Below are 17,221 nucleotides of genomic sequence, written 5' to 3'. Positions count from 1 at the left end.
TAAGTAGTAGTAGGTACCCACGTGTTTTAACTATAACTAGAACGAAATCAGGTAATCTAGTTAGAATAAAAGTATATTATAAGAAAAAATGAGCCCAAATATTGGGTGTGCTGAAGACATACAAACCCGTACCCCGTGAGGCCTACCATTAAATACCATCTCAATATGTATTTTTAAATGCGTCTTAAACACATACACACGCCAATATTTTAGTATCTAATACCTATATATACAGTAACATACTTACTTTTTTCATTAAATTATAATATCATGAATGTCTATTATACAGATTAAAAAATCTACATATTTTATCTGTTAATATAAGTATACACTTGATGCGTCATAAATTATTATTTTGAATTTCAGCCATAACATATAATCAAATCTATCTGATTCAACATATTATTTATATATTTACATTAACTATACCTATTGATTATTTATATTTACAAAAAATAAATAATAAATATTGTATTAATTCACATAGTATTATTTTACGATTATAAGTGGAATATTTTTTCAGTGTTTCTGCAGAAGTAACTTTCTTGGCTTATTGCGAACATCTCTTTCAATATGAAATTTCGATTTAAAACTCGTTTATTATAAGATTTTACCAAATAGCACCTAATTGTAACAATAAACCTGGTATTTCCGCTGTATTAATATTTCTATTCAGTTCACAAGATGAAATTTGACAAGGGGCTTCAGGGTCATCAATATTTTCATCTTCTTTAGACTGATTATTTACTCTGTCTTTTTATTGTTTAAATTAAAAACACTGAACATTTTTATATTATTATATTATTTATATTATTTTTGACATATTCATAACACTTCACATGATGGACATAAGAAATAATAGTATAATTAGGGTTCTAAATTTGAAAAATATTTTTCTTCTTTTAAACGTGTTTGGTTATACCTAGCTGAATAGAATTATAAATAATATATTGATTATACATAGAAAATATTGATAATAAATATGCAAAACTATGCACTTTAAATGTTTGATATTTTTTTTCGTGATGTCTAGGAAGATATTTTTAGCTAACTAAGGCACTAAGCAATAAATCAAACAGTCCAAAAATAAAGTAAATACAACAACTTCCGAGCCTTAAAATTTATCACTTGTATTATTAATTGGATCCTTATTGGTTATTAATTATAAAGTATAATAACTTATTATTATTATTATTTATTATTCATATTTTTTGTGTCACGCAATAAACCAACTTTTAAAAATTTTCACTTGCAAGTTGACATGATTATAAACTTTAAGATATAATAATTTATATTTTATTTTTCATTGCAATAAAATAAATTCCATGAAATTTTAAAACCCTAATTATAATAAAGCAAATATTTTATATTCAACAAATGTACAAACGTTATATTATTATAACGAGTAAGAACATATGAAGCCCACCCAATTAACAATTTATCATAATATACATTTTTACCAATTGCTTAACAACTTTTTTTAATTATAAGCAAAACCAATATTTTTAACCATACCAATATATCAAAACAATTATATTTCCATTTCTAGAGTCTGAAGATGGGATGGAAAATATTGGTTTTGCGAAAATACCGCTAGACTAAATTTAATAAATATGAATAAAACTATATAGGCCGCAATTTATAGCAATCCTAGTGTAAAGTACGAAAAATGAAAAAAATTATCACACTCAGTAACCTGGGACGGTTAACGGTAATAACAAACAGCAGTAACTGCAGTCAATTGTTGACGTATAGCGCAGTTCACAGTCTCCCACACACATAATGAATCGGTTACCTACGTGCTATTTCCGACGTTGCCATTTCCGACGACTGACGAGGTTAATTTTACCATCGAGTATTGACCTACGTGTTAAATGGTATCGCAACCAACACGATTTGGACAATTTGGAATAATAAATAAAAGAATTTAAATATTCACGGATTAGTAAGTACCTTTATTATTTAGATAATATAATCGTGTTCTTTGTACAACGTCAAAAAGGCCTATAGGGCGATATTTTCAAAAATAACATTTATTTAGATTATGTTAATAATTTATTCTAAAAAAATCATCATAATAAACACATATAATAATTTATTGCATGCAATACAATTTAGAATTTGTAAAATAATATAAATCCGGTAAAGTCGTCGTGTTGTTTATAGTAATAGGTTTCTAGTGTATCTCGTCATCGAGATTCTGAAGTCACTGTAATAGATTTTTCAGTTGGATTTATTTTTTTTATTTCTCCGATGTCTTATTCTCAACAAAGTTCTAAATATAATCTATCTTGAATATTTCACTAATTCATACTAAAGATATAAGGGCAACAGCATATTAATTAATATTTATAGAATATGTTTATAATTTTATATTAATCAATAATTATTTATGCTGACAATATTTCTGTATTACTTTTAAAATATTATATTTTATTCAATCCATTTTAATAATTGAATTATTAATTTGTATATTATTAAAGTATATTTCTGACAATGGAGGACAATATATTAACTCATAGGTACATATAATTATTAGCTGAATTAAATTTTTATTAAAAATTGTAACGAAGTGAATTTATTAAATAAACATTTTGAGTAGGCATTCTTAACTTAATCTGTAATGCTACATAATTTTAATTATACCAAAAAAATTGATTTAAAATACATTGGACAATGCTATATAATGCTATACTAATTATACTAATTATTTTTATGAAATATAAATTTAGCAGTAATGAACTACCGTATTTGTTATAAATGGCTAGAAATTTAGAATAATAATTATTTATAGATCGTGGGATATTGTCCTTATTCGTGGGTATGCTCTGTGTGATGTCTCAATTGATGGCGAATGCGAGCGAGACGATCTTCTTCAGGACTATAACCTACGTTTTTTGCAAATTGATGCTTATGATCGGCGTGATCTTCTTCCTTATGGATTGGGTGATCACAATCGACGTGTTTGTGGCCTGCGTGGTCACCTCCTTCATGACTAATGTGAACATCGTAGTCTTCGTCATTTTCTTTAATGGTTTTTTCTCCTCGGTAATGAATGTGAACACTCATACATTGTTGTATTATAACAAGTCCCAACAAACACAATACAACCTAAGAAAAATTATAAAAATTTAATTCAATTATTTTAATATAATATTGTATTTAGTAATGAAAATATTATTTTTTTAAGCATCTTTAAATATTGGTGCTGTATTGATCTGATGAATATGAACAACACTTATTAAATTGTTGTCTCATTTATAAAGATAATTAGATGTTAATATTTAAGTGTTAATCAATAGAATTGAATTTTATCAATCATTTGATTAAAACGTTATATAAAAATAACTATTTTACTAAATTAGACAAGTAGGTATCCTATTTTTTTTTTTTTTTACAACTAAATAATAAAACGTTCATTTTATTTTTATGATCTTCTGAAATTTGTACTTTTAAAAGTTAAATAGAAAAAAAGTAACATAAATAACATTAATTTCAGATATTTTTTTTATAACTGAATACTTCATCAACATTTTATATAAATATAAATTTATATTTCATTAAAATAATTAGTATAGCATGTATCCAATGTATTTTTAAATCTGTTTTTTTTTAAAAAATAACTAATATTATACTCTCTTTCACATAATCAGTGTTGAGCAAAATATTATCTAGATAATTATTCGAATGACTGTTTTTTAATTATCCTAATAAAAATGTATTTGAATAATATTCAAACATAATGCTAATACATAATATAAATATATTAAAATTCTTTACTTTTTATTTTCTTCTTTGGGTAATTCTATATTTGTTTTGTTTATAATATTTTTCTATATATTCCAAATAAAAGACGATTTAAGTACAAACGTGAACTTAAAATACAATCTCAACTATTTTTTTTTTAATACGTAAATGTTTTGACTACCAAATTACCAACCATATTATGTTAACTAAGATAAAATTACTGAAAATTAGTCGAATAATTTTTTATTTAAATAATCATAATTGATAATTAATAAACATAGGTAACACATCAAAGAATAATTATCAGAAAAAATAACAAAAACCATCGATATAATTCTTTTTATCAGTTACTATTTAGTTAAATTTTTAAGAGATCGTTGGCTACTCTACATCTATTCTCTTTAAGAATTTTACTGGTTCATTAGGTATTGTTATTATTTGGAGATAAATTATGCGTTTGAGTGATATATCTTTCCTATTAAAATCTAGAAATTCTAAATTCAACACTTTGGCACTCAACAATTTAGTATTTACAAGACATTCTTATAATTTATAATATTTAAAAAAAATTATGTATTTTCTATTTTAATATGAGGTTTATAATACGAACAATTTAACTTAACTCAACTAAAAATTAAATAATCGATAAGTAATTAGTAACTACAAATTACGGAAAACAGTTTACGTGTTAATTCATAGAAATTCATTTAAAAGCATAAAAAAAGTAAATCATTATGTAACTTAGTTGAAAGCAACTTTGTTTTATATTAACATGATAACTCATTAATTTTTAATATTGTTATTTTAAACTTAAATGTTAAAATAATTGAAAAGCTTTAATATATATAATATAATCGGACATATTCTGTATTATTCTGTTACTAATGAAGTCTTCAAGACAGTAAATTTAAACAGAATATATCGATAAATTGTTCAATTGCTAGAAAACAGAATATTAAAATATATAAAAAAGAATTGTTGACTGTTATTAATTTTAAGAACTTATAATTTTTTAAATATTCATAAGTAATTTCGTATTATCGAATAGTACTTACCGAAGATTTCATGATGTTGAATAGAAATTTACAACTGTGTAAAAAAGATTTGGAAATAATCAGTACCAGTAGTGCTATTACAACTATTTGTGAAAACTGTGAATAAAATGCTAGAATACCTCTATTTAAATACTGAGCGTTTGGAACGATAAAAATATTATCTACTTAATTGTTGATTAAAAATCAGAGGTTGGACCTTAATATTTTTTGTGATTGGCTTTAATAAACTAATTTATGTTTTTTTTATACCTAATCTCATAACATTCACACACACACACACACACACATTTATATATATATATATGTTATTATACCCATTATTATTATTTATTATTATTATTTGATATCATATTTCTACAGGCCTAATACAGTTATTAAATAACGGCATAACGTTTTTCAGAATTCTATTTTATGTAATTACGTAAATATAGAACTGTATAGTAATATGTTGTTAAATTTCATTAAGCATTTTAGATTCTAAATGAAATGGATGTATTGGCTTTAAATAATGTAAGCGTGTGTAGAAAACTTAAAAATTACTCGATCTTCAATTTTGAGAGTAATAGTTTCTTGTACCAAATTGGATCGAGTTGATATTATCTATAATTTAACATACACAATATTTTGACTTTTTTTGTTATATTTATAGATGTTGAAATTGATAGAATTTGTTGATTCTTTTAAAGTTTTTGTTTTTAATTATAACGTATATGATTCTTATTTGTTTGCATCTCAAAAAGTTTATTCAAAAAATGGAGAAATATCACAAATCCATACAACAATATTTTTTTTATCATTGTTTTAAGAAAATTTGTCAAAATGACGAAAATATATACTTTATGTCTTGACAAAAATACATTATATTTTTAGTTGTAAATACTAAAACTTCGAATTTAATACACTTAGGGTCCTTTTAAATTATTCTTAAGTACTTGAAGTCACACTGCTGTATAATAGGTTTTGAGTGTACCCCTTCGGCCATTCATTGAGTATAATTAAGTTGTTTTATGGACCTATTCAATTTTAATTTAATCATAAATTGATAATTATCGGTATTCGTCAATGGCTCCGAATTTGGAATACTATTGTTTGCGGTCCGCTAGTTGGTGCCCCCTGATATAGATATTGCCCTTATTGACATAAATTCTATAAACAATTATCATAGTTTTTTTCATAAATGTATTTTCCTTTATGTATAGTTATAAAATAATGACTAATATTTTATATTACTAAAATTGTATAATTATAATAGTTTATAAGTTAAATATATCTATGAAAAAAATATGACAAATGTTTATAATGTCATCTATTGATCTATTAATAAAGTATACTTTCAAACTCAGTTAAATCGGGTTTTTTCGTTTGTAACAAGATAAGGCGGGCGCAATTATATTTCACCGCTAAAAGCTAAAAAGGTATACATCAATTGTGTGCCAATAAAAATTAAGTTAAAAAAAAATAAAATACAAAAACTTTCTTTGTTAGTTTGATTTCTATAATGTTAAACTTATTTTTTTATGTAATTTATAATTCATTACTACCGGAATTTATCGAATTGTACGGTGGTCGCAACTTGTATTGTACTAAATGTCATTGAATTGAAATACCTTGAATGTCAATTTTTACTTTTCTAAAAAAATATAATAAATAGGGAATCCAACACGTAAAATTAAATTCGTAGTTATCAAAATCGATCGGTGCAATTTAAGTATACCTTTTTTTCTATTCTATAATTTTTCTTTTAACAGCGATTTTCGGCGCAATTGATTTACCCATAATTCCTATATTATTATTTACGAATAAGAAAAACGATTTATAGCGAAGATGGTGTGATGACGTGTCATCTATTACTGACATTACTTATTACTTTTTATATGGTATTATTATTTTTCTAATGACATTTTATAATTTATTTTATATACAATTAAAATAGTAGATATAGGTAGCTTTTGAAAACTTAATCATACATAGAAAATTCCAAAATAGACTAGGTAGAATTTTTAAAGGACTATCCAAGGAAAAATTTAAAAAAAAATATTTTTTCCGTTTTTTGTTTTACTTATTTTACCTATTTTACTAAAAAAGCATAATTGATCTAACAGTCTAGCTATACGAAATAAATGTCTTGTTTTTTCAAGTAGTTATGATAAGTATTGGGAATTTTTTACTTTTAATAATTTATTTTGTATTACTTTATTCAAAAACGAAAGAATCCATGTCATGCTATTAATATTATATATAGAATATATATAGATCCCTATACCGATCTGAGGATTTCGTTTTGTTCGGTCCGTGCGTCTATGTAATTTACATTTATATATATATTTTTTTTTACCTAGTATAACAACTGAGCACAATGAGCACATCCACAACACGCCACGCGCTTAATAATAACAACCATATTATTATATCACGTAGTCGAGCGTCTCTCTTTCTCTCTCATTCACTCACTCTCTCTCTCACTCTATCGTACTCTCTCTCTTTCTCTCTATAGTCTCTCACTGCTTTCGACAATGTTCAAAAACAAGTTTTCTGGCGGTTACCGTTGAAATTCTTTAACCTGTTGTGCTGCATTACCCACAAATATTACTTATATAGTTATATATTCCGTCGCTTTAGAAGGTCAACCGGTCGCTCGTGGATCGCTGAACCATCCACAATAATATTACTGTTCGTAAAATGTAAAAGGTAACTATAATATTACACGCTATAGAGTTTATAGGGTATAATATAATATTATACGATTTATACAGTTTCGGGCCATCAGACATTCCATTTTAAAATTTCACGTCATACAATCAAATAATTCTAATCAATCGTTTTTTAAATTCATTTTTTTTTTTCATTAAAAGAATATAATTTCAATTTATAAGTACTTATTCTTTAAATATTTTGGTTTATCTACGTTCTATAAGCAAAGCTTGAGTTGAAGGTATATAAAATTATTTTCTTAGAATCTACACATTATATTATACATTTATAATGGAGAAATATTATAGACAATATATAAATAATGACAAAATACAGAGTAATTTCTATAAAGTTTACAATTTAGCTATAAAACAAACTGGATGAAGATTTATTTATATTGATATTATTATTTACTTTACAATATTTATTGAAATAAAAAATAAATATTGTTACGAAATTTATGGGAATGTACCTAAAATAATTAAATTCTAGTAGATTAGTGACCACTTATCACTTTTTAAATTTTATATTCTGCTTCAAAATATGATTTGTAGTATTTCAATATATGAATCATTATTTTTTTTTTTCTAGACTGATATATAATATAATAATATTATGTAAAAAAAACGTTTACAAAAGCGTTAATAGTTTTTGAATTGATGAGTGTCATACATTAAATAGATCATCATTCATCAGTACGTAAATTAATAGTTTATTAATTTATTATGTTTATCTTAATATTAATAATTGACCTCTGAAACATTTACTTGTTGCTACAGCCTAAAAAAATCTTATAGTATGTTATATAATTACGTATATTATTTTCTGTTTTTTTTTTGTGTTTCGTTTTTCATAAAACGAAATACATGAATTTGTTATACATTAATATATATTGTTTAAGTTGCTTATTTTGTTGTTCACGCAGTTGCGTCACGGCGTTGTGAGTTTTTAACGGTATAATATTATGTAGGTACCTATATAGTGTAGGTATATATATATATATATAATTATGTACTATATACCTGATGGCTATAGCCACAAAGAGCGTCTGACAATGAATCGATGTTTTGTTTTCAACTGCAGTTTTGTACTACATTCTCCTTTATACGACGTCTGAGTAATCGAGGTCGACGGTTTGAGTATTATACGTATTATTTGCTTCGTATACAAGTGGAATGCATTTTGTACGATAACACTGCAGTGGATCTCAATAATAACTTTACATCGTTTTTAATTTATTTGGAAATAAGCGAATAGATTTAATAAGGGCATTTTCATATTATAACGTCTACATAATATTATATTATTCAATAGTTTAACATTATACTGTGATTGAACATATGAACATATTATCGATTAATTTAAGGTACCTATTTAAAAATATTGGTCTTCAAAATCTATTCGCATAAAAATATGTGTAATTGGTTCAAAATCTTTAAAAATAGTTAAAAATAAATCACTCCGAAACTATTAAAAAAATACTTAAGGTTAAGACACAGAAAAAATATAATTAAAATATATAATATTAAAAATGATTTATGTATCAGTATATCATATTATTATATAACATGTGTGTATATATGTCTTAGCTATTAAAATTTAAAATGTTATAAATCATAAACCACAAAATAGTTCTCAAATTTTCGCGTTTTATCAACAATTGAATAAACAGTCAAATAAAGTATTTTTTTTAATAATATATAAAATACTAAAATTGTTCATAAAAATTAATGTAAATTTTTAACTTTTTTTTTCCCAGTAAAAAACATAAAAATCTTTCACTACAAAATAATTCATTTGTTTTCGTAATAGTGATAAAAATTTTAACTTTTAAACGCTTATAGTAAAAATAAAAATTGTAACTGTATTTTCAACATTTTTTTAACTATGCTAAAAAAAATTTATGAGCAGCATATTTGTACAAATATTACAGTATTAGTATTAGTATTTATCATGTATAAATTAAAACATTTCAAATTTTAAATGTTATAGACATCACAAAAAGAGGCATAATATATTGAAACCTTATCTATAGAAAATGCTGATATTAATATTTGGTTAAGAATTCTGGTTTACAGACTACACAGTTATTCATTTTTGGATTGCAAAAAAAATAACAAAATAGATTTCATCTAGATCCAATTTTCTACCAGAAAACACAAAGTTGAAGATCGTAACATTTTTTTTATTATACAATGTGTAAGTACATATGTATAACTAAACCAACGGCGTATATAGAGGAGAAGTAAGGGATTATTTTTGGTATGGTACACGCTGTACACTTTGCGAATCTGCCTCGAAAATTAACATAATAATATAATAACCCCTCGAAATTAATTTAAAACACATCGTTTTAAAACCAATATACTCATCGCTCTAGTCAGAATCCAAAACAAATAAGAAAATAATTTCTTGAAATCGTTTCAAAATATCATGACACGATTCACTATCAATAGCAGATTCATTAATAAATAATATAATCGATTTATCCAATATTATGGCCTGCTTGTATAAATGCATCGTTATTTGTTAAACACATTTTGAGAAATAAGTATAAGAAATTCAAAATATGATAGTTCATCATGTAGGCATTAAGCATAACTATATAAACAAATATTATATTTTCTTTTTTAAACATATCATACATATGTTTACGATTTCAAGAATCTACAATAATATATTAAACATATTATAACAGCTTTTAACTGAGTTGGATAAAATACAGCATACGCAGATATCTTAGTATAAAATACAAAGTTTGTGTATATGTGATTATCTGCAGGTTTAATCCACGCGATGTTCAAAATATTTAATATTGATATATTTACTATACATATATATATATATATATATATGAACATTGCAGTAAAGAATGCTCCGATGCGAAAAAACTGCAACAAAACAATATTCAGTTATATTTTTTACATAATACATGAATATAAGATATGTGTGTGAAAGTGTATCTATTATGTACCTACGAAAGCACGTTACACTTTAAAATACAATATTAATATATTGATACGTAGCAGTTTAGAAGTGGTACGAGGGTGACTTAAAATCCAATAACCCTCATAAATAAGTACCTATTGTAACTTAAGAGGACGTCGCATCCGCATGTGTTGTATCCATTTTACGCACGTACGATATAGTAAATTTTTGTTCACCAGTTTCAATAATGTGCTTTTAGTTTTGATATTAGAGTGAATTGACCTATATTGTTATCAAAACTTTTAGGTAAGAACATTATCTGTGTTCTGTCTTTGGTATTTTACGATATTTTAATTTTTAATATGAAAAATATTAAATATTTTAAAATGCTCTTAATTCACTAAGACAATACATATGCGGGAAAAACAAGCAGAACACTTTTTATGTTGTTACCTGTCATCTTTAATATTAGAGTCAATATAATTATTTACCTATATATTATCAAAATTAAAGATAATAATATTATCTAGGACATATTGTCACATGCTTTTATTGATATTATCATTTTAAAGTGAGTCATATCCATTTAAAATAATACAACTTTAAAATGTTCATAAGTCATAATTCACTTTAAAATTATAATACCAATAAAAATATATGACATATCTTAGATAATATTCTTACTTTTGAGTTTGATAATAGGTAAATTATTGATTCCGACATTAAAGTCAACTACATAAAATGTGTTCTGCTGATCGTAAATTTATTATGAATTTATGATATACTTACGTTAATAAGACAAAACCAACACATACGGGTAATAATGCCCTCTTAAGATTTTAAATTTAAAATAAATTTTTTTTTAATTCAAGTAAAAAATTAATATGTGCAACGAATATTCTATTACATTTACAAGTTTAGCCTTTAGGTAAAGATGATGACGTGTGTACATTTTTGTGATTTTGCTGAACTTTGTGAAAATATTAACTTTAATTTTTTTTTTCCCCCAATATTATTAGATATTATTGGGAATTGCCTTAGATTCCTTTACCTATATACAAACCAAATCTAATTTACTACTAGTTATTTCTATTTCATTGAAACTTAAAATCAGAGAATTTTCACTGCTTGAGAATATAATGAAACACAAAACACACACCAACACATTATTGTATATAACCTACTGCTCTACTAGGAATGTATAGTATGAATGGCATATTTATTTATTTATTTTGTCTTTTACGTGCTGAAATCAAAATGTTCATCAACTGGACGGATTTATATCATAAAACGATCGTGTGGTTAATACATTATAAAATATGTATGTATAAGCACTTCTTACCAATGTATCGATTCGAAATAATGACAAACGTGTAATAATGTTCGCAGAAGCGTGAAAGTGCGTGCGGTTGGTGTGGTATCACCGCTTCTATCCCGTCTGAAATGTAATTATTATTATTAATATTTATTATATAGTGTGGCGATGTATTAAATATATATATATATTTAGGTACATACGTGGAAATGTAATATGTTTCACGACATCCGTACGCCGAACGACTTGCACAACTCTTCGTAGATCACGTAGCCAATGGAAGTGGTGGGTAACATTTTCACGATACTGCCGCCGATGCCTCTGTAAAGCAGTAGACCGTTGCATAGGAAGTTGGCCGAAAAAGGCCGCCGCTGGCCACATTTTTCCGACACCTTTTTCATCGTTCCGCTCGAGCGTCCTGCACACACACACGACGATAATAATAATAATTTACAATACGATTTATTGATTGGTTTTATTTATTTCCAGGGAAATTATGTTTCACGAACATAACGTCGTGTCAGCGCGTGGTGGGCCATTGACAATAACAATAACGGATTAAATCCTATAGCGGCCTAGGCACACGATATAATATTGACGGTTGTGGGTCCCTTGTAGAATTAAAAACAGTTCTTTTGTGAATTTATCCCTGTTTGAACGTTATAATTATAATATTAACGTACAGTTTTATAATTACTGGCTGTATAGAAATAATATATATTATGTAAAATTAATCGATAATATTATTTTTATTACACTTAAAATGTACGTTAAATTTTAAAACTTCATCTTTTTTAAATACTTAATATAATTTAATAGTTTAATATATTGTTATTAATTTTGGTAATACAGTCAACTCGCGACATAACGAAACTCGATATTACGATCATCTCTATATAATATAACGCAAGAAACCTGTCGTTCCCTTAAAAATCTCACGATATAACAAAAAATTAAATGTATGTCCCTTTGATTTTTTGGCCAAAACTCACACAATTTTACAAATATTTTAATTTTTATTAATTTAAGATACACGACTGCTAGTGTATATAGTGACTATGAGTCTATGCATTATGATAAATATAAATTAAAAATAAATAACTTGTTATTACGAAGTTATTTTCGGCAGTTATCACACGATAAAATAAAACTCATGTCGATAAATAATGACTCCCACGTTGTCGTCAATTATTTACAGAAATATGATGACATCGACGAAAGTGTAATTTGTATTGTAACATTTTAAATTTGGACAACGCTATTGATCGGGTAAGGGCAAACAGCTACACACAAAAAAACTGATTTAAAAAAAATAAATAAATAATACGTATACGTAATACACAATAAATATGTACTTATTATTAATAAAGACAATAAAGTATACCTAGTATACCTGTATTAATTTTTACTATACCTACTATTTATCTAACTATGTATGTATATATATTTATATGAATCTATGTAAATATGCATTGCATTATTAAATTAAAACTAATATATATTTGTAATGCGTTGATTTAAATTTTGAATTTTCTTTTAAATCTTATTACAATGAATTATGTTGGCTTATGCTCTTGATACAACGAATTTCAATGAATAATATAATACAATGAACTTTCGATGAACCAAATTTTTTCCTAGGTTCCTTGAAATTCGTTATACTGCGAGTTGACTGTACTTTTCTAAAATATTACTTATGTATAATAGGCAAAATAGAATTAAAACTTATACATATTATACCGATTTTTATATAATAAAATGTAATAATATTACCTCATTTTATTTTTAATTAAAAAAGATAATTTAAACATTAAAAATTACAAGAATAAAAATAACAGCATATGTATACGCCTATGTTTAGGTACCTATTAACTAAAAAATTGAATTAATAAAAATATATTTCTTATAATATAATACTTTTAATTCTAATACTTCTAATATTTCTAATCTTTAATACTTTTAATCACTATAACAATTTTGATAGATTCCGTAATTTTTAGAAGCTTTAAAAACGCCATATTGTTTCAATGTTTTCTTCACTTATTTCTTCCATTTTGGTATCTATTTTTTGTTTCATATAATACTTTAATACATATTTAATATATATATACATACATAACTTGTATATTTATTATTTGTTTGATATATTTAAATACTTATATTATTGTATTTACAAATTTTGGTGTATTATTGCATGTAATTAAACATCTAATTAAATTCGTTTTGACTAATTTTGGCTAACATTATATATTCATGATAAAAAATATATAGTGATCGCCAAGCATACTTACATTTATTTTTCCTTTAATAATTAATTTATATACAAATTCTTGTGTTTTGAACGTTTAAATTTAAATTACAATGGTTCTATTTCATATTAGATACTTAGATTTTGTATACTATTTAATAAGTGTTTTATAGAAATACCAAATAATATTTTTTAAATTTAAACTAGATACTCTTTTTCGTATGCAAATTGTTAACCACATAAGTAGTAACTCGTTAGTTATTTAAATTTCTCTTTCACTTTACATTAAAAATAATTGGGATGAGCATTCTTGGTAAATCAACCTTTAAAATATATTTACAATAATAGTAATTTTTTTTTGTTTTCTGACACTCATCATCTCTCAAGGCAAAATTAAAATAAATGTTCTAAAATACAGACGATAGTCGAAAAAAACGGAATGCTGGTAACGATGTATGATAGTATGGGCAGTATGACTCACTAATTATGGCATATACATAATATATATAGTACATATTTTACACTATAAAAGTACAAATGATCTCTTAATACAATACATTTTAAGTTGACAACGATGTGATTCCTTTAATTTAAATTAATGGATCCCTGGAACATCCCTTTCCCTATTTAATCAGGTCTATTAATTTATTGCACATGAGTGAGCTTTAATATAAAATATAATTTTTATACTATTTTTATTTTTTAACTTTATCGTTTAAAAGCATTCCGTGGTAAAAATACTATAGATCTGATACAATCGACTTTTTTTTTTTTTAATAGTGAGTAAATAAATATGTGGTCTTGTACATAACTTGTTTTTTTTATTAAACATTTGTAGTTATATACAGAATGATTCTTTTATCATTATACACTCGTTATTTCGTCAAGTATTGACTTTTTTCATTTTTTTTTCAAAATATTTTGTATCATTATTTTTTCAAACTGTATGAAATTTTTATTTTTTTTTTACCCTTTTATTTAATAATGAAACCACTAGCAACTTTTGATTTTCAAATGGTAACCTAAGTATAATTAAAATGTCATAAGCTAGTTGGGCTTAAATGTAAGTTGCCATTTGAAATTCAAAAGTTGATAGTTGTTTCATAATTAAATAAAAGGGTAAAAAATATAAAAATCTTATACAGTTTGAGAAAATCATGATACAAAATATTTAAAAAAAAAAAATGAAAAAAATTCAATACTTGACGAAAATTGGATGTGTAATGATAAAAGAATCACCCTGTATGATATAACTATATTTTCACCGGCATGAAGCGGTAAATAAAAATTAAAGGGAAACGTCATATTATTATTATTATTATAAATATGAATTTCTCTATAATAACCTCTATTATATCATATTATAATGTATAGTTATTTTGTTCAAATTTATAGATGAAAATCGAATTGATAGGTACGTGGGACGAACGTTTTTCCAGAACGCGGTATTTCGTTTTGAAATGTAGTAAGCGTACAATATACTATCCATAGTTTGTTATTGTAGATTTTGTAGCGGCCGAGGCGCGCATAATAATATTTTATCGTGACGAGTACGCATCGTCGTTCCCTTTGGCCTTTTCCATAGCCATCCAAAACGGATTTCACGCGTTGGTTATACGAAGACGAAGCCGAGAGTGGGAGTGGAGAATATTTTATGGTGGAATGACGACGAAGGTCCGACAACTAGCTTAACTCTCTCCGATCTGATTTCGCCTGACACAGCTGCCTAACGGCTAACACGCATATTACAATAAATAATAATATCGTTATAACTAGGTTTGACCTCAAACTCACAAAAACACTGACAATTTTATACGATCGCAGCTTAGTACTCGTATATAATATTCAATTGCGCGTAACGTACTGAAATAAAATACCTAATATGTGGTAATAAATGATAATAATATTATTATTGCAATAAATTCCTGTACGCGAGTGTATACCAATAACACAAAATTCACAAAAAAAAATATATAATGATTGATTATCGCGGTTATTTGTTCAATATGTATTGCTCTGCAGACTGCAGTATACAGTGAGCAAATTAAAATGTAGAATCGTTGCATATAATATTCTTATGATTAAAAATAAAGCACCCTGTATATAAACATATGTGTACGGACTGTTATATAAACATTTAATATTATGCCATAGTCCTTCACAACACGATTCCCTTCTTCGAGAACAATTCAGTCGTCAACGCACTATATGTATATTGTTTAGTGTACAAAATATCTCGTTCTCACTATTATGTTTGACCTTGTAATTCCCGCCTGCTTTCATATTACATAGACACTCTTCTATACCAGCCTGTTGCTTAATATTTATAATAATATGTACATGTATACTACGTGAATATCTGATGAGAACTAAAATATTTATATACATTTTTTCTGATACGATTTGATATAATCAAATTTTTTAGTAACGCACAAACAGACGATTTTGTTTTAAGTTAGAGTAAACCAATATTACTCATAAAAAATGTATTATAATAAAATGTTCAATATTGGTCTCACATCAACAGAACAATAATTTAAAAAAATCATGTTTTGAAAATATTTATAAGACGCGTGAAGTGGTGAGTGGAATTCTATACAATATGAGCATAATGTACACCTTATGACTTATGCAATACATACATATCTATAAATATATAATTCATACTAAGAATATAAATATAAAAATTTCGAACGGAAATATGAATACCTAATTTAAATTCTGACACGAAGGAAAGTTTTTGTTTTGTTTTTTTTATGTATTAGAAACGGATGTTGATCATTATGACCATATAATATTAATATATTACTATCTACGTGTAGTGACAATAATAATATACAACAAGGGCTATAATAAACAAGCTTGTCGCTGGGCAAATTCGTGCTAATGAGGGGGACATGGGTCATGGGTACAATTTTCGAAAAAAACAAAATAATGTACGTATACTATATAGTACCTATATATTATTGTATCAATTTGTTAAATTATTAAAACTACAGCTAGAGTAAAGATTCTTATGATATTTTATTAGTTATAATTTTATAAATTATAAAAAATTCTTTTGTCGCTCACAATTATTTGGAATTAAACATCTTTTCCATTTTAAATCGAATACTCAACGTATGCTGTATAACATGTACTAAGAAATGTATGCAGCACTGTGCAAAATACTTTGTGTTAAACTGATCAATTATAATATAATATATGATTATCTATCAAACCAGATACCTATTAAAT

General features: G+C 25.3%; 2 protein-coding genes across 2 annotated transcripts in view; both read right to left on the bottom strand.

Moving 5' to 3' along the window:
• Positions 1 to 2,574: 2,574 nt before the first annotated feature.
• Positions 2,575 to 4,884, bottom strand: LOC113558782. The gene is made up of 2 exons (XM_026964319.1): positions 4,803 to 4,884; positions 2,575 to 3,111 (listed from the first exon to the last, which is right to left on the bottom strand). Exons 1-2 carry the CDS (start codon positions 4,812 to 4,814, stop codon positions 2,812 to 2,814), a joined length of 312 nt encoding a protein of 103 aa, XP_026820120.1. The 5' UTR covers positions 4,815 to 4,884; the 3' UTR covers positions 2,575 to 2,811.
• A 5,486-nt stretch (positions 4,885 to 10,370) lies between these two features.
• LOC113557938 (calcium-binding mitochondrial carrier protein SCaMC-1-like) overlaps positions 10,371 to 17,221 on the bottom strand; it is a 57,775-nt gene continuing 50,924 nt past the window's right edge. The window contains exons 4-6 of the mRNA XM_026963477.1: positions 11,940 to 12,154; positions 11,764 to 11,859; positions 10,371 to 10,384 (exon numbers count right to left, since the gene is read on the bottom strand). Of these exons, the coding sequence (XP_026819278.1) occupies positions 11,958 to 12,154 (197 nt within the window). The 3' untranslated portion in view covers positions 10,371 to 10,384; positions 11,764 to 11,859; positions 11,940 to 11,957. The remainder of the gene's footprint in view (positions 10,385 to 11,763; positions 11,860 to 11,939; positions 12,155 to 17,221) is intronic.

Source organism: Rhopalosiphum maidis, chromosome 3 (genome assembly GCF_003676215.2).
Source record: "Rhopalosiphum maidis isolate BTI-1 chromosome 3, ASM367621v3, whole genome shotgun sequence".
NCBI lineage: Eukaryota > Metazoa > Arthropoda > Insecta > Hemiptera > Aphididae > Rhopalosiphum > Rhopalosiphum maidis.
Note: the sequence above shows the minus strand (reverse complement) of the source record. Positions and strands in the feature narration are given on the sequence as shown.